Below are 18,667 nucleotides of genomic sequence, written 5' to 3'. Positions count from 1 at the left end.
CCGCATAGAGTGGGGTTGAGCTCTACCATCATGTTAATTAAAAGTGTCAGTCTTGCCGTTGGGCATATAAAATTAGAATATACACAACAGGCACTCCAATAAATTTCTAGTACATCATATGTGAAAGTGCTGTTGTTATAAAGCTGCACCTGTGCAGACTGAGTTATAAGAGCGCTGCAGTTACAGCTCAGGCAACAGCAGTGCACGAAGGACTGTTTGACTTGGATGTTTACCATTAAACAAACAGTATAAATAAGGGCTGGGCGAGCCTTTGGTTGCCACTAGTGCAGTTATTATCATAGAGGTGTGGAGGGGGGGAATAAAAAAGGAGAGATAATTACTGTTGAGGTAAAAAAATGTGTTGAAGTCTAAAAATATACTCCAGAAAAACCCAACCATCTGAGGTTTTGATTTAGTGTACTTTAATTTGATATATATGTATATATATATATATATATATTTGGGTTTTTTTCAGGGACACTTCCAACTGATCAATTGAAAGCTCTGCTCACAACCAGAAGCTGAACTATTGTCGCGGATCCGCCTTTTAAACATGAACGAGCACTAAATGCATCAACTTGTCACATCGTCTCTAGTTCCCGCAGTATCTGAGTGTTACAGCCGACATGGACCAACACACCGCCGGAGAACAAAGTAACGGGACGGAACGCAAAAGTCGTCCTGAAATAATAATAAAAAACAAACCTTCGTTTGAGCCATTCGAGCTTCCGTACATTAGTTGCCAGGATGTTGGGAATTTTCAAATCAAAACTCAACGATGAATTCACCTTGTCGAGCTCGTTTTTCCATCTGTAACGTAAGTATATCTGAAATAAATAGATTAGATTAAAAAAAATAAAAATAATAATAATTAAATAGGTGTCACATGACTGCTGTTTGTTGTGGTGGTTAAGATTTGTTGAGACGACGTGTAGCGACGGGCCGGCGTCTTTGGCTAGTTAGCAAAGCTAGCACGTATTCAGAAGCATCGTTTGGTAGATTGTTGTAAATAAAACACAGACTGAACATTTAGTCTCCGACCGGCTGGTTGGATTTGTTTTTATTTGCGCAGTTAGTTTTAAAAAAAAAGTAAATAAATAATGCAAAATGTTTTACTCTTTTTTTTTCCTGCCAAGTTCAAATGCAACTCAATTGAAGCTAACGAGCTAACGTGCCTCCCAGCGGATAAAATGATAATAAATCTTTTAAGATGATCAAATCAAATAAAAAAAAAACACAGATGACTGCACCCTGAAAGTTAATTCTGATAAGGCTGTGATAGAAATGGTATAAAGTTCAGTCATCTCGTGTTCAAGATTCAGTGAACTTCGGGCCTCTTTTTATTTTTGATTGAATCTTTCACCTGAAATTAAATCCGAGTGTTTTTTGTTTTTTTGAATATAAAAATCTGTTGTCCAATGTGTTTCAGTTCTGTCGGGTCCAGATGAGTTCACCACAGAGATGGAGGCCTCAGATGTCGCCTGCAGCGGAGTCTGTCCCAAAGAGAGGAGCGGGAACATCTGGCTGCATGAATGGGCCACAAAACACACCCACCGTGAAAATACGGGTGGCTCAACACGCCCACACAAACATTCAAGCCCGTCTGAAGATGGCAAATTTATTTCAGCAATACAAGTAAGAGAGCTCTGAAACCGGACGAGTGCAATCAGACGTAACGTGCCGTGACATTCAAGCACTCTACGGCAGGGGTGTCAAACTCATCTGAGTCAAGGGGCCACATACGGCCCACTTTGATCTCAAGTGGGCCAGACCAGTAAAATCATAGTATAATAACGCATACATAATGACAATATTTCTCTCTGTTTAAATCATTGGTGAAGGTTTTTGGTTGATAAACCCCTATTTTGAGGTCTTTCTACAATAAACTAGAAACATAAAGAGCAAAAACTCAGACATCAGCCCACTGTTTATCTGCCGGGGCTCTCCTCGGCAGATTCCCTCGCAGCGAGCGCTTCTTCCTCCGGAGCAGACGTCGCATTTACGCTGTTTTTGAAGCAATATACTGGATCGATTAAAAAAAATTACAAAACGTTTGTACTCATAAACCTCCATATTCTCGTAGAAATGCAATTTACGTCTTTCTGTAATTTTCACACTTCGCAAAGTCATCCGACGGGCCGAGCTGGACCCCCTGGCGGGCCGGATCCGGCCCGCGGGCCGTATGTTTGACACCCCTGCTCTACGGCGTAGACTGAGTATGAGTATATAGATATATATATAGATATATACTGTGCATTTTATATTTTATACTGCTATTTTATTGCTTTCTATTATTCTATTATTATCTTATTGCTTCCTGTATGCTGCTGTAGCGAAAATAGATTTCCCCTCGGGGATTAATAAAGTAACTACCTAACCTAACCTAAATAACCTCTTAGAAAATATATCAAATGAACTCGCAGGCTGAACTTCACAACACTGAAACCTGATTGGTTGAAATCTTTTTAAAAAATCTCTTCAGTTTATGAGCCTTGATGGAAACATGAATACGAGTGGAAGTGGTATAACCTCAGCTTTGCAACTGAAGTGATGCTTTTGTTTGGCAGTGCATTTTAAATCATTTTAAGCAAATTTTGTTTTGTTACTTGTCATCCAAAAACACAGGGCTCAGTTAATCCCCAATAAACATGGTGTCACTGTAACATCAGTCCCTGCCTCGATAGAAGAGAAGATCTGCCTCACTGTCAATGAAAAGAAGGTGAGACAGACTGTGACGACTGCTAATTCATGCTTTTTAAATGACCAAGGTGAGAAACCTATGAGATTATTAAGTAATAATCCTGATGTTCTATTTGCATTACATCTGAATACAAGCGTATAGTGTTGGTTAAATTAATGTTGGTCAAGTTTCACCATTGCAAATGCGAGCGCATAATGACGTAAGATCTTGTATGAGTTCACAAATACTCTGCCGTGCTACACAGGCCCGGTGTTCTGAAATGAATTTACTGTGATGAAAACACACCATCTATGGTCTTAACTCTTTTTTTCAGTTTTTTTCCCCGTGCATGTGTATATCCGTTTCCCAATCACTGCTGTGATAATTCTGACATTTTACATTTAACTCGTTTCCACCCCCCAACAGATAGTTGTGCCGTTTACAGTGAAAAACTCTGGTATCAGAACAGTTTCTTTAACTTTTGAGGCTTCAGACCTCGTAAAGGACATTTTCACTGTCAGAAACTGCTGTGGAAACATTATCAGGAGTATCAGGCAACATACTCTTGGCCCAGGTATGAAGAATACACACAAAGCTGCCAGTTGGTTCTTGGATGTTGACAGTAGTGACACATTTGCAGTTTACAGCACCGTTCTTAATTATAGATTCAAATAGACAAAAGAATTACAAATACCGCAGGTAGCAGTTGTGCATCGTCTACCTGGATCTAGTAAAACCAAAATGGGCAAAATTGATTAAGGATGTGATAGGGAAGTACTTTTTGCCATTTGTATAATTAAAATTTAGTATGTGTCGATTCTGTCCAGCTCATAACCCTTTTACAGGCTTTGCACAGATGTTACAACACACAGTAGGTGGTTGGACTATGAAAACACTGAAACTAACAGAAAACATGAACTGTTTTTGTGACTCCATGTGGTGTAAAATACTGTTTAATTTACATGTCACGGTAACATCCTCCCACGTATTCCTCATTTCTTCACCTCTCTGTGTTGTTCCTAGGAGAAGTCTATAGATTCAAGGTCCATTTTGACTCTGACCATGCAGGCTTCTACGAACAGCTACTAATCTTTAAGTTTGAAACAAGCCAGCAGTCCTCGGATAAGTTTGAGATCATGCGCCTCTTGGAAGTCATTCATCGGACATCCTGTAATGAGGAGCACCTCCCGCCATCCACGGACTCTTCCTGTATCCTCGACAAACTTGCTAACAGGTATATTATTATATACAATTAAGCGCATAACATCTACCCACTTTGTTGCAAAAAAACCCAAAAAGACTACAAGCCTGGAATCATTCTGTTCCCTGGACTCTTATTTAGTACAACAGAAGTAAGTGACTAGTGTTGCTGTGGTATAGGTATCTTAACATGCTGTGCTTTCAAGCGATGTATAATTTGATTCAGAATGAGCCTGTGTCATTCAAAATATATGGCAGAATGTTCACTCTGCCTGACAGTCTCCAATCACTCAGACAACATCCAAATGTACGTACTGCAGACTTCAACATATATTGATTACGAAGTGTTATGAGTCATTTGAGTAATGGTTGTTCTGTTTTCCTTTTTTCACTTCCACAGGGGTGGAGAGGTGTTGCTGGAGGATGTGGTGTCTTTGAAGATGTATTCAATTCCCAACAACATGGAAAACCTCCGTAAACCAGAAACGTATGTCTTTTGTTTATTTATTTATATTTGTTTAATTCCGCGGGGCTTATTTTCAGAGTCTGTTCTGTTGTTTTATTGCTTTCCTGAACCTATAATGCTGCTGTAGCGAAAAAATGTCCCCTTGTGGGATTAATAAAGTAACTCTATCTATCTCCAGGGAGGCTGTAGCTCAGTCGGTAGAGTGGGTTGCACACTAATCAGAAGGCTGGTGGCTCAATCCCCAGCTCCTCCTGTCCACATGCCTAAGCGTCCTTGAGCAAGACACTGAACCCTAAAATTGCTCCCGATGTTGTACCATCGGTGTATTGTAAGTCGCTTTGGATAAAAGCGTCAGCTAAATGTAATGTAATCTATCTATCTACACCAGTTCAGATTTTGGGGCAGATGTATGTTTCAGCTTCATAAAGACCCAAACAAATGTCAATGCAGAATATTACAGAAAACTTTACAGGAAAGGAAAATGAATCTCATTTAATCAGGACTCATCTTTGAAACAGTCTCGCTCGAGTCGACCCCGAAAAATGAGCTGTTTATCACAAAACATTGAGCGAAACCTCTCAAGCTAATCTGACATGCTGTAGTGAGTTGCGTGTTTTTTTTGCTCTCGGTGTAAAGGGAACTCGTATGTAGGTTGCACGCAAGATTGGAGCTGTATTCTTTCAGGGCAGAAAACAGTGTTTGTTGGGGCGAGTGCTCCTTTCACATCTCCGGTGTCTCTGTAGGAGCCTGCTGTGGAGACCTCTGAACTGGAACAACTACGACAAGAAATTCCACTTACTGCTTCATGTCGAGGAGCTCTATTGGAAGACAGAGATTGACAAATACAACCAGGATAATGCGGCAATGTTCAGACACAAGAGCAGCAAAGACATTCTCATTCTGAAGGTGACACGTCTCGTACAGACGCAACAAAACATGAAACCTGACAGCAGAACCTGACGCACTTCAACAACTCGGAATGAAACCACAAGTTACGCAGAAATGTTTTTTTGTCATCAGATTCCCGGTATCGCCGGCATCTCGCCGCTGATGCTGGCCGGGAACCAGGTGAAAGTGACTCCCTTAAACCAGACAGAAGAAGATAAATTGTACCACGGCTGGGTTCTTCATGTGGACGTGGAGCAAGTCTACTTAAGATTCAAAGAAAAGTAAGAACAAAAGATTTTAACACAGCACCAGTTTTGTTGTTTGGTAATTGTTCATTTGGATTAAATCTGTCTGCACCATCATCTGTATTGCTGCAGAATAAAATCATCTGCGAGGTCTATAAAGAGACCTATTTAATTGCATGTTGCTCCAAGGGATGACATGAAGGAATATTTTTACAGCCACAAAAGAGTTTAATTTCCAACTACATAATACAGTACTATGGAAACTAAGCAGAGAGGAATCCAGCATGAAGGAAGAAGCTACTTTGCGTCGGGGTTCTGTGGTTAGACTGACTTTGTAGACAAATGGAAGACAATGACACCAAAGATGCCCATGATTATTGGGTCTCTTCAAAAGCATCATTTGAAAAATGGAAAAAATGTTGTGGTCCTATTTTTTTTTTTGGTGCTACATTGACAGGGCATTAAAGTCATTTTTGTTTTCTGGGTTACTTTTATTTTTCGTTTGTCGAATTTGTTCAGTGTGCGCTACGACTCCTGCGTCTGTGACTTGAATTTGCAGTTTCCCGAGACATTTCAGGAAGGACACGAAGTTCCGTGTAAGCTTCGGTATCAACCGCACGCCCCTGCGCATGCAGCACAGAGCAGCTGAGCTGGCGTACAAGTACAGGCTAAAGGAGGTGCTGTTCCCGACCGGGCAGTTTTCATCCCACCATTCACATCTGCACAGGTCAGACTTCCCTTAAGGTCACAACTCCAGGAAAACCAATCAAAATGTGAAATGCAGACGGGGTCATACTTACTGATGCGGTCCACCTGTCCCTACAAATTTAAATATACTCTGATTGACTTAAATGTAACTTACCTCTGATATTCATTTGCACCTCTGTGTCTCTATTAGTAGGATGCCAGACCTTGAGAATAACCCGGAGCAGTGCAAGGCCGTTCAACATATTGTAGCTTCTACTGCCAAACCTGCCCCGTACCTGGTATTTGGACCACCTGGCACCGGTACTGTACAAGCATGTCTGTGTCAATGCCCTCTAATGGTGAATTGTTTTTATGATTCTTTTTTTTACATCTGAAATAATGAATTTTACTTGTATTTTGTTCAGGCAAAACAATGACTTTGGTGGAAGCCATCAAGCGCATTGTGAAAACTCAAAGTGTGTGCAACGTCCTGGTTTGCGCTCCTTCCAACAGCGCAACTGATCACCTATGTGAGAAGATCCTGGAAGGAAAGATCGACAGCAACAAAGTGTATCGCTTCTACGCCTTAAACTTCCCTGTGGCAAATATTCCCCAAAATCTAAAGGTCTGTTTTCTTCTTTATTTGGACCCAAACACAATATGAACATTTATGAACTCGCATAAACCACAATTTCTTACAAGGATTATGAACACGTAGTACATTAGTGAGTAGATCCAGACTATATTAAGTCCTGCTCTCACATCCGTGTGTCAGCAGGGAATCAAATTAGCGAAGCAGGACGTTTTATTCTGAATGATGTATTCATTCGCTCTGTTTAGCGCTATCGAACTTCATTCTGTTCTTTGCATGTTAACTGCACTGTATGTTTTTATGTTTATATGTGCTTTGTCCTTATTCATAGTCTTGCTGCAACCTGAACAGGGAAACAAACACACTTGAAATCCCCCCTAAAGAGGAGCTGATGACTTATCAGATCATGGCCGCCACCCTCATAACTGTGGGCAGGTACAGTGGTCTTACTGTTTGAATTTGATGTAATGTTATTAAATCTACAGGGGAAATTTGTCTTTTCACCTTTTGTTTTTACTCTTGCCTATGAGCATTTTTCAAAAGTAACACATTTGACTTATTTTGACATGTTACAGCAGGAAAAAGGCAGATGTGTATTATTAACAATATAATTAATGGTTGCATTCCAATTAGGTGTGCCAGCGGCAGGTATTGTGGTAACATGCATATCAGGTCAATAGCTGAGAATCATCTAATGACAGACACGGTGTTCTTTATATGATCCCCTGGCTAACACAAGCGGACACCGAGCTATAGCCGGGCGTAGTTTACAGTAACACTCTTCCTCTGTCCTTCAATGTGGACTCTCACAATCTCCACTTGTGCGCTTATTATTAGAGCACCTTGTTTTGGGTCTTATCTGCAGATTCATACACCCACATAACACTCATACAGTCAGTAAGTAGGTACAAAAAGTTGCACTTTAACCTTCAGAGTTTTTAAATTAATTGAGAAATGAATTACAAACAGTTATTACCACAATTGCAATTTCTTTATAACACTGAGTGAATAATACTGAACACAAAGATGAGCTCTCTCTCTCTGTCACATCAGGCTGGTGAGCGGAGGGATTCCTCCAGGTCATTACACATATATCTTTTTGGATGAGGCAGGCCAGGCTACAGAAACGGAGTCTATAATCCCTATAGCAGGTGACGACAACACTCGGCTCGTTTGACAAACAGTATTTGATATCCCGCTTGTATGTTGCTTTAATGTTTCTGCGGTTGCTCGGCAGGTTTACTGAGACCGCAGACGTGCCAGGTGGTGCTGGCTGGAGATCCTAAACAACTCGGCCCGTCCATCACATCGAGGATAGCAGAGAAACATGGCTTGGGTGAGCACCGCGTATACATATAGGGACACACTCTATGTATCAATATACAGCATGTGTACAGGCTTCTAAACGACCAATTCGTTTTCTACTTCTCAAGTGTTTGATGTATCAAAACTTTATCGAATGCAACGTGTGAAAGTAATGACGAAAGCTGAAGATCTGTTCAGCTACTAATTCATCATTATTTCCTATATCTCATAAGTATTTGTAAATTTGTTCATGCTGTATGCACTTTTTTTTTTTTGTCTTTCTCTACGCTGCTGTGACGAGTAAATTCCCCCACCGCGTGATTAATAAAGTGAAAATCTAATCCGATCTAAATCTAAAGAGATCATGAGTTTACTGTTCAAATGCTGTTTATTAATGCCCGTACCAGAGGAGGTTTGAAGCAGTTGACTCTGTGCAGGTGTGTCCTTGTTGGAGAGACTCATGAGGGATATCAGCCTGTACAAGTACCATGAGACGTACGGGTTCAACAACCGCTTCGTCACCAAACTGCTGAAGAACTACAGGTCTGCTATTGCTTTTCTTTGTTGCTTTATCCTGTTACGATGTTATTTCTAAACCAGTTTTTGAAATGTCTATTTAGCCACGCCCATGTGGCTGAACTTGTCCAGCGTTTTCCATACGTTTGTGGAAAACATTAGTGCACCTGTCTGGTGGGGGATTTTTCAACAAAAAATATACAATTTCACATTTTGATTATGATTTCCATTTTTGGATCAAATTTCCCCCCAAATTTGGAAAAGTTAAATAAAGATATTAAACAAACAGCAACCAAAGAGCCCAACTATACAACTCGCTTAAGAGATTCATAAATACAAACATTGAATCTGAAGAAAATAATTTAGCTTGTTTTGATGCTCTCCAAAATAATTCAGATAAAGTGATGCCCAAAATGGCGTGGGTGCCACGCCGAAGCCTTATACTTGTTGGGAGAACCCTGTTGTCCCTGCGTCACATTTTTTCGGTGGTCTTCTTCTCCTCTTCATTCCCTCTCAGGTCCCATCCCGCGATCCTGAAAATTCCCAACGAGCTCTTCTACAGAGGAGAACTTCAGCCTTGTGCCCATCAAAAGAAAAGTTTATACAGAAAATGGGAACTCCTGCCCAACAAAGTAATGTAGACACACATACACGTTATGCACTTTTTCTCCGTCTCTCTCTCTCTCTCCACCCCTGTTCTCATTTCTCTCTCCGGGTCTCAGGGTTTCCCAATGATCTTCCATGGAGTGGCAGGAACGTATGAACGTGAACCCGATAGCCCGTCTGGTTACAACATGGCAGAGGTGGAGGTATTGAAGGAATACTTAAAATCCCTCATTGACACCCTTCACAAAAAGGGTGTGGACACAATTGAAACAGGAGAGATTGGCATCATTGCCCCCTACAGGAAACAAGTGAGTATGTTAATATGATATTCTGTGACAGACCTGAATGACATTTCTGCCATTTCTACCCAAGCACCATTCAACACAGTAACTCAGAGTAAGAGATGCTAGACGGTCAAATTTTGTCATATGTGCTGGGTGAAGAACTAACATTGGACTGAATGGGTGTCATCTTGGAGTCCAGCATTTAGTTCCACTAAATAAATGTCCATATAATGCTTCCCTTCAGCAATACTGTTTTTACTAAAGTAAAAATCTCTTTAGGAAAATGATTTTGCTACGATGAAAGTTATAGACAAAGGAGTATGTGTTTTTGTAAACACTGCAATGCCCAACAATAATAATGATTATTATAATTATCACAAAAGCACAAGTGAAAAGGGTAATTCTGTTCACATTGTCCTGTTTTTGCGTGCCGACAGGTTGAGAAAATCCAAACAGCCCTTCAGACGGACAAAGATCTCATTAAGGAGAACTTGAAGAACATAACTGTATGAAGACAGACAGCGACTGTACATTTGTCATAAAACATGTTTGAGAAAGATTTTGTAATATTATATTTGCGTGTATTTTTTTGCAGGTTGGCACAGTAGAGAAATTTCAGGGAAAAGAGTTCAATGTGATCTTGGTGTCTGCAGTGCGCAGCAATCCCAAACTGACTGAACATGATCAACGATTCACTCTCGGCTTCGTTAGTGATGAGAAGGTGAGAAAAACGACTCAAAAAATGATAATAATTTGGGCTAGACAGCTGCAGTAAATGTCATAAGCCTTCGAGAGTTTCAAGTATATTTTTTGCCAATATTTGCATATTCATGAGGATGAATTGGATTTCTATAAAACTACTGCTGGCAAATGTGGTAGCACTAATTGACCACGTCCCAATCACACATGAATACTTGCACGCTAACTGAAACTAAACGGTTTTAGAGATTCAACGTGGCAATAACTCGAGCCCGAGCTCTACTGATTGTGGTGGGAGATCCGAGGGTCTTGAAAATTAACCAAACCTGGAACAAGTAAGGCTCTTCATCAGACTACATCAGTTTAATTCTCTTTCTGTGGAGGAGAACGGGTGAGATAAATATATAACTCCGACATGCCCGATAAGCTGACCTTTTCTTTTAGGTTTATCGACTACTGCTCAAAAGAAGGAGGTTACCGTGGCATTACAGTCTCTGATGCAGAGGAAGATACACTGACTACTGTCCACTCACCAGCCCTCTGGTAATAAAGACATTCACACATACTCACGCAATTTGGCACTGCATGTCTTTCTAATGTCTAAAGATGGCCTCGACGACTGTCCTATTCATCTGTCCACCTTTGTACTACACCCCGCAGAGAAGAGGGATCCTGCAACAGTTGGAGCCTGTTGGAGGAAATTACACACTCATCTTTCGCTCCAGTAATTGACATCAAAATAAATGACTTAACCAACATATCACATTTTTTAATTCTATCATTTTTGTACAGGTTAAATAACAACCGTCACCATCTGCTGCTAGCTGCAGATTTGAGGTGTGTGATAACGTTGTGCAGCTCTTCACCACTCAGACGTTATAATTTTTACAGGAAATCCTATTCATGAATTAACATCTTTGTCTTTTTTTCTCTTTTTTTACTATCAACTTATAAATGTTTTAATGAAAAATGCATTTACATAATCCTTTCAAAAAAAAGAAAATCAACTTTAGAAAAGTATTTGACATAAAATCAATGGTTTTAATCTGTAACATCCTCATCACTTGAATCAAGCCAGAGCTAGACTGCATTATCTTACTTAATTTCCTATAGACTCAGTGGAGTGCAGTAAGACACCCCCTGCATCTTCTACACAATGAGTTCGAGATGCTTCCATCAGGGTGGAGGTTTAACCTCCGCAGTTGCAATGATTGGCACATGAGGGAGTTTGTGCCGTAATCAGCGTCAGAAGATCCCCGGGGGACCTGTGCCATGAATCAAGTTTAACTTAGTATGGTTCTCTTGGGGTTCGCAGGGTTGTCCTCGATAATCAGTATCACGAAGCTGGCCATCCAACTGGCTCTGGAAACTCTGGGTTTACTTACAATTATAAGCAACATTGTCAGAACCACGAGTGCACATAATATTATACGAGATGCAGCAGTGATACCTGCATGTATAATCGATTATACTGACAGTAAGAAGTGATTGTCCACCAGATCATATGTAAACCATATAATCACACAACTAGAATTGAATAACAAACTGTTGAAACCCCAGAAATATAATGAAAGTAAATATTTAAGACTAATGATGAACTGTATGAGTCTTCAGACTGTTTGACCACAATATTGCATTTATAATAATAGGGAACATTTTACAGTGTGTGGATTATTTTTCAAACAAAAGCAAAAGAGGGTTTTTTTTTATTTTATTTTCTAACTATCATAAAGTCACCCCTTTTTTTCCTCGCACGGTTACAGCTATTATTACAATGACGTTGTAAATGAATGCGGTAAACAATCCCTCAGTTTATTCGATTTCATTTTTAAAACCAGTGACAGACGGAAAACTCGTTGAACGGAAACTCTTTTGTCCCTGACGGGATCCAGTAAGAATGACGACTTGTGTTCCCGGTGATCTGATTGGTCAGTCAGTTTGTAGCTTATTTGTTGGCCTCGGAAATCAGCTACCCATTATATTGTTAACAGAATATGAAGTCAAAGTAAGGTTGAGTTAACTCGCTTTAAGTCGCCCCAGGTGTGTCGGCGTACCTGCGCCGCCGCTCTTCCGTTTGGTCCGTGAAGGCGGCGCGCCTGCGTGCACGCGCTCTTTATTCCACAGGTGCTCGGCGGACAAGAAGACAAAGACTTGCAGGTAAAGTCGAGCGTCATAGCGAAAGTAACCGTGATATAAAGCACGTCTTCTTTTCGTCTTTGCTGCGACGGATAACGGGCACGTGGTAGACGCAAGACTGCATCATTAACAGCGATTAAAAATTAAAAGATTGAAAATAGCCAATACGTCCAGCTGGTTTTACTTCACGGCAGATGCGGTGCATGAAAGCGGCGTTTTACTTTTTGAATAGGCGATGTTAAAGCAATAAAGCAAAAAAAAAAAAAAAAAAACGTTCAAGAGACTTTATCTGGAGTGACGTGTGTAATTTTGTAAAGTAGGGTGATTATTTCCCTCTTATTTTTTCCCCCCCCAGCAGCAGCAGCAGCAGCAGCAGGGTAATATGACAGCAGAGAGCACAGTCAACATGGAGGACTTGTTCAAAACGGTAATCACCACGGATGCGTTAAGGAGCAAGGGACGTGTGTAAACACGAATCACCTGGAGCAGTAAAAACCCACTGCTGTGCTCAGCTGCTGCACCTGTTGCTCGGTCTAAAAACATGTCCCGCATCCTGTCCCGTCTCCTACACTCCTCTATAGATCGCTGTTTCTGATGCTTCCCTACAAACAACTCAAATTTGTATTATTTAATTAATTCAATTTTTTTGTTTTTTTTACCTTTTGTGTGCTTTGTAAAGGTAACACTATAAATTGTATAGTTACAGTTAACGGTGTCACTTCATTTAATTTTGGATGCCAGAAACAAAGTGCCTGCGAGAAGAACTCGTGTTCAGTTTGCAGAAAATGCACGAGGCGCAGAAACAAGTGTTTGTGAAGTCGAACCAGTTCCCACCACAGCTTTACTGCAAGCACATGCTGTTTATTGTCATTTGGTCATTTCAAGCTCCCCTTATGCGAATACTTTTATCCATGTGTAGGTGGGGGAGGTGAGAAGCCTCATTGAAAACATCTCCTGTCAAGCAGAGGAGGTGAAGAGGAGACATGGCGCCGTCCTCTCCGGTCCAAACCAGGACAAGAGTAAGTGAGGTTTTTTTTTCATAATTAAAAGTGCAGTTTATTGGAGGTAGGGAAAACTTGATCTTGTCACTGTTATGCAGATGCTTTGAGGCGTCTGTCAACTCCTTAAGGGCAAGTGACACCAGGTAAACAAACAGAACAACACAAAGGGTAAACAGATTTGACAAACACCTTCATCAGTTTGTAGAGGAATGCACAGCAACAGAAATGTTTCAGCAGTTTAGGACTAAAATGAACGTTTAACTTCGTGTCGAGACACAGACATGGCTACAGAATCTGAATACACATACATGCTCCCAGATAATACGTTTCACATCCACTTCACACCATGTTATTAAGATATGTTGGACTTGATTTCCTAACTTCTACCTAAGTGGTCTGCCATATTTTGATGTCAAATAATATTGATGGGATTAACAAATTATCACAAGACTAAATTTGTTAAATATATAAATTAGAGACACATGAAAAAAAACAAAAACATTTTTGTAACAATCATTTTATTTAATGGAGTGTCAACAAAAATGTTCAGATACAACACGAATGAAAATGTCCCTTCATATTTGAGTATTTTCACGCGACTGCCCTCCTCCCCAACGCTCTTCCAGTGATGATAAATACCTGGACGTTAATGTCACTTTTAACAATTAAATGCAAACGCGATTCGTGCCAGACCTTAAAGTTGAACACTGTATGATCCAAACAAGATGTTTCCAGTTATCTCCTAAAAAAAACAAACTCGGAACAATCCTTCTTGAGGTCACATTAATCTTTCACAGCACGCAGCTTAATGAAACTCACCACAACGTAAGCTGAAATTCTTCTGTGATGTGAACTTGTATTTTTCTCAGGAAACAAAGAGGAACTGGAGTTGCTGAACAATGAGACCAAGAAGAACGCCAACTTGGTGCGAGCCAAGTTAAAATGTAGGTGCAGATAATGGTTTTTATTTATTTATTTATTTATTTTTTATCCTTGCAAAATGGGCTCTTTTTTTTTTGTCAGTTATTGAAATGAAATGACGGGGAGGAGGAACAGTGCAGCATGTCAGACTTCCTCAAATACTGAACCTGCATAGGTCATAACACAGGATTGGACTTGCAAATAGATAAATGAGGAAGTGTAGTTTATCCCACTCTACTGCTCCTCATCAGTTGAGCGCTGTCAGCTTAAGACCAGACTTTATACTGTAAATGGAGAAAAGGGTCATAACAGTCAGCAACACACTTTATGTAGTTTTAACAGAGTTTCTAACTTGATCCTTTGTTTGTATTTATATTAGCGCTGTCTCGTGTTTTTTCAGCGATGCAGACGAACTGGCCTGTGGACGAGGACAGTACGAGTGCCTCAGTGATCCAACGTATTCAGAAGAACCAGGTCTGGATGTACTTTTGTTGTGTGTAATAAGCCAGGTGCGTAATGATGCTCGGCTGCGAGAGGATTGCGTCGTTAGACATCTCAAAGAAGCCTCGGTCTATACACACCTGACAAAATGACTCTCCACAATGGTTTCTTGATAGGAGTGATGTCTTTATCGATTTATTTTCATCTCTGGCTCAATAATCTGATTTTAAGTCCTGCTGCCTCCCTGTCACCAGAACTCATACCTCACTCGGTGCTTTGCTGAAGTAATGCGGGACCACCATAAGGCCCAAATCTCCTTCAGGGAGAAATGCAAAGCACAAATTCAGAGACAGCTGGAGATCGGTGAGTTGCCACTGCGAGGCAGAATATTAGCTCTTGCTTCCCCCCCACACTCATGTCGGTGTTGTTGTAAATGGATTTCATTTCAAACAGCAGGTTCGTATTATATCAGCACAGTTACTGTAGTTCATGGAGGATGAAGCTTCTGCCAACTATTTACTTGCAAGACAACTTGCAGTGATCTGAACACCTGTGTTTTTATAGAAATGGAACTTCAGATAATCTGATAGTGTATAGTTGGGATGGTAATATTATTTCTTCTTTTCATTTACATCAGTACCTTGAGTAAGGAGCTAAGGATTACATGTTGTTGAGCCATTTTAAAACAGATTGTCCCTCATCTGTGTTTTAGGGTCTTTGTTTTGTTTCCCATACCTGACCACAATTTGATCAACTTATCATATTTGATATAACAACCAACATAATTGACGGTTCTCCTTTGTTTTCCTTGTGTATTATAGAGTCATAATCTTAATCATTTAAAACGGCACAGGTCAATTAATACCCAACTATCATTTCAAGTCAGAGCTGCTATTGAACTGTGTTCATGTGTCCTTTGTAAATTGTGTGTGTGCTTGTTTTGAGTCTTTCCAGTCCCTTAAATAGATTGGTGTAGCGCTTTACCAACTTCTCTTCATCTTCTTCACACATTGTGGTTTAAATGTACAGTATACTATCAGTTTCGGAGACCGTTGCTTGTCATGTAGCAGCAGAGAGGAGGAGAGTTGCAATTGCGCCATCCTGTGGTTAACATCTAAAGCTGCATGTAATCTCAGCTTTAGCAGAATAAAAATATTGACTTTGTAATTTATGACATCTGAAAATGGTTCTGCCACAGTCACCTGATATATGTATGCATTTGTCTATTATCTGATGTGGTAACTAATGCCTGTGCACTTTATGGTGTTTTTGAGACGAACGATGTTAAACATCTTTAATCTTTTTCCCTTTTGTCTCTTTCAGTGGATAAAGCGGCGACAGATGAGGAGTTGGAGGAGATGCTGCATCTGGACAATATTGCCATCTTCATATCTAATGTCAATAGAGTTTCTTTTCTGTGCCACAATACATAGTTTTTTAATAGTCAGTAACATCTGCTAGAGTTTGTTTTTTTTGTTGTCGATCACTCTAGAAATGCGGTTGGATTGTAAATGCGAAGCAATTAAGATGATATTTTCTTTCACAGATCAACTCTGAGGCTAAGATTTCTAGCCAGGCTCTGACTGAGATTGAATGTCGTCATCAGGACATCATCTGCCTCGAGTCCAGCATTAAAGAGCTGCACGAGATATTTGCTGACACTGCCATGCTGTTGGAGATTCAGGTAAAATTTCACATGGAAATGCTTTCTGAAGACGGCTACGAAGGAATATACTCGTGGGTGAAACCTGACCGCTGTCAATCGTGTTTTTCTTCTAACAGGGGGAGTTAATCAACAACATAGAAAAGAATGTGACAAGTGCTGCAGAGTATGTAGATGTGTCCAAAGCAGAAACCAGTAAGGCAGTCGCGTACAAGAAAAATCCTCACAAGATAGCATCTCTCCCAAACTTTTTAAAGCCCTTCAAGAGACAAACCGCAGCCCAAACTACTACTGATCAAAACACCTCCGACTTGCATCACAACTGAGCTCCTCCACCTGTTTGAACTTTTGACTGCCCCAAATCTCCTGATCAGGATCAAAGCCTTTACCCGACAGAAAACACTTTCATCTGATTTCTGTTGCCTGTCTGCTCCTCAGACTCTGTTCTACAGGATATTGATGAAGCTGTTTTTTTTTTTTTTTTTTTTTTAAACCGTAATAGTGAATTTGAGCTTTTGCAGAAATTACACGTCAAAAATTATATTGAAACTGTATTATGGCAAAATCGTTCAATTTGCAGTACAGTAGCTAAATTGGATAAAACAATAATGCCTGAGTTAATTTGTTCATCCAGTCCCTCAGTCAGATAGCCAGTAGGGGGCACTGTAACATTACTGTAGCTTTGACTCCAACCAGGAAATACCTTCCCTCCTCTCTGCAGTCCTGTTAAACTCTGCTGTGTTTATGTCTGTGATACTCAGTGTTGTCTTTTTTTGTTTTTTACCAATTCAATATAATGTAATGTGACATTGTGTTAAACTAAGTTAAGTAATGTCTGTCTGAAGTTGATGCCTTTCCTAAATAAACCTGTAATGAATGTTACAGCACATTTATTGGTGCTTTATTGCAACACGAATGAAAAAGGAGAAAGGATTGCTGGGACAGTGGAAGATAGACGACACGTACTAGAATCATAATGATGATATATGACGTACAAGAAGACGTCTAAAAGTCTTTTGTTTTTGAAGATGTACTTTTTCTTTAATGTTCGTAGTAAATGAAAGCGGTGTTCACACATTAGCATAGCTGTGTGTGTAAATCCAGCCTCCGAGAGTTTCTAGGGAGGGTTTAAACTTTAAAATGTATGTATTTCAGTTTGTATTTAAAAGTTGTGGGTTCATGCCTAAAAAAAAAAAATTGACATTTTTAGGATTTGACACGTGTCTTAGGCTTGTCAGTTTTTAAGAAAATTTCTCTGGCTGAGTGCCACACAAAAGCCCTTCAAGTCCTGGGAAGGCATGTTGACGTACGCACAGGCAGATGACAAAGTGTCTGAATGCGTCAAGTCACCAGAACGATCTCTGCAGGGATGGGAATATCTCATTTGGGGTTTTGATGTTGATAGTGGAGAGGTTCGACATCTCCCCGTGGTGTTAAACTGTGCAGAGATCTGGTGACTGGAAAAAAAAAAAATATATATATATATATAATGGACAGCACACTTAAACTCACCAAAATGTTGGGTGATTCTCTTTAGATGGAGGCATTATCATCCTGGAAGATATCGCTCCCATCAGACAAGATTAAGGCAATTACTCAGAATAAATTTACACCCTTTTGTAGCGACACTTTGTTTTCGAGGACGAGCGCAACCACACCGTGCCAGAAAAAAACGCCACCTGCATGGAAGCATCTGCATTCTCCACGTTTGTCACCCGTCTGTCGGCCCGAACAGACGTGGATCGGCTGTTGCTCCCGTCATGTGTGATTGTAGCTGTTTAAAATGAGTCTGTCTGCATGTTTCTGATGGTTTGGGTGATTCTGGAGTGGAGGATAGGAAAGCTTTTTCCTGCATCGTTGGAGTGCTGCCAAGATGAACCCATTGATTTATCTCTTACACTGTGTTTCACCGGCCCCGCTCCCCTCCTCCTCCTCCTCCTCCTCCCATCTCTCTCTACCTCCCGGATTAGATTTCACACCACCTTTGCACTTTGCTGAAACCACGGATTTCCAAATGGAAACTGAGGAAGAATTAGTGTAAGAGATCAGGATGACAATGTAATCTGAGCACAGGAAAAGGAGGGGAAAGACACGTGAGCGGATAAGGAGGAAAGTTAAACAAGACAAAAAAGCCTACATAAAAACATGGTTTCTTTATTGGTTGTGCCAGGGTGGGTGGGACCCTCAAAATAGGGCTTGACCACAATTTAAAAGGGCCGAGTGGCGATTGGCTGCATAAATGTGGGGCCCGACTGTCTCCTTGGATTGGCAGGTCATCCGTCTGTCTGTCATTTTAAGCAAACAGGAGGCTAAATGTGCTGAAAGTGGCCCGTCTCC

At 40.5% G+C, this 18,667-nt stretch overlaps 2 protein-coding genes across 2 annotated transcripts; both read left to right on the top strand.

The window, feature by feature from the left end:
• Positions 1-626: 626 nt before the first annotated feature.
• LOC138204801 (putative helicase mov-10-B.2) lies at positions 627-13,256 on the top strand. The gene is made up of 21 exons (XM_069160312.1): positions 627-654; positions 1,430-1,555; positions 3,704-3,914; positions 4,281-4,367; positions 5,090-5,252; positions 5,367-5,515; positions 6,039-6,206; positions 6,378-6,487; positions 6,592-6,791; positions 7,090-7,193; positions 7,812-7,909; positions 7,996-8,094; positions 8,501-8,606; positions 9,097-9,211; positions 9,302-9,493; positions 9,907-9,975; positions 10,065-10,190; positions 10,415-10,503; positions 10,613-10,711; positions 12,663-12,731; positions 13,224-13,256. The coding sequence occupies exons 1-20, from the start codon at positions 627-629 to the stop codon at positions 12,688-12,690; spliced, it is 2,367 nt and encodes a 788-aa protein (XP_069016413.1). The 3' UTR covers positions 12,691-12,731; positions 13,224-13,256.
• Positions 13,257-14,707: 1,451 nt separating this feature from the next.
• LOC138206337 (syntaxin-2-like) lies at positions 14,708-17,212 on the top strand. Its single transcript, XM_069162964.1, has 4 exons — positions 14,708-15,030; positions 15,991-16,064; positions 16,214-16,351; positions 16,450-17,212. The coding sequence occupies exons 1-4, from the start codon at positions 14,955-14,957 to the stop codon at positions 16,654-16,656; spliced, it is 495 nt and encodes a 164-aa protein (XP_069019065.1). The 5' UTR covers positions 14,708-14,954; the 3' UTR covers positions 16,657-17,212.
• Positions 17,213-18,667: the final 1,455 nt, after the last annotated feature.

The sequence above is a fragment of the Embiotoca jacksoni genome, unplaced genomic scaffold (genome assembly GCF_022577435.1).
Source record: "Embiotoca jacksoni isolate LCO1_2020_lvr unplaced genomic scaffold, fEmbJac1.0.p SCAF_10, whole genome shotgun sequence".
In the NCBI taxonomy this organism is placed as follows: domain Eukaryota; kingdom Metazoa; phylum Chordata; class Actinopteri; family Embiotocidae; genus Embiotoca; species Embiotoca jacksoni.
Note: the sequence above shows the minus strand (reverse complement) of the source record. Positions and strands in the feature narration are given on the sequence as shown.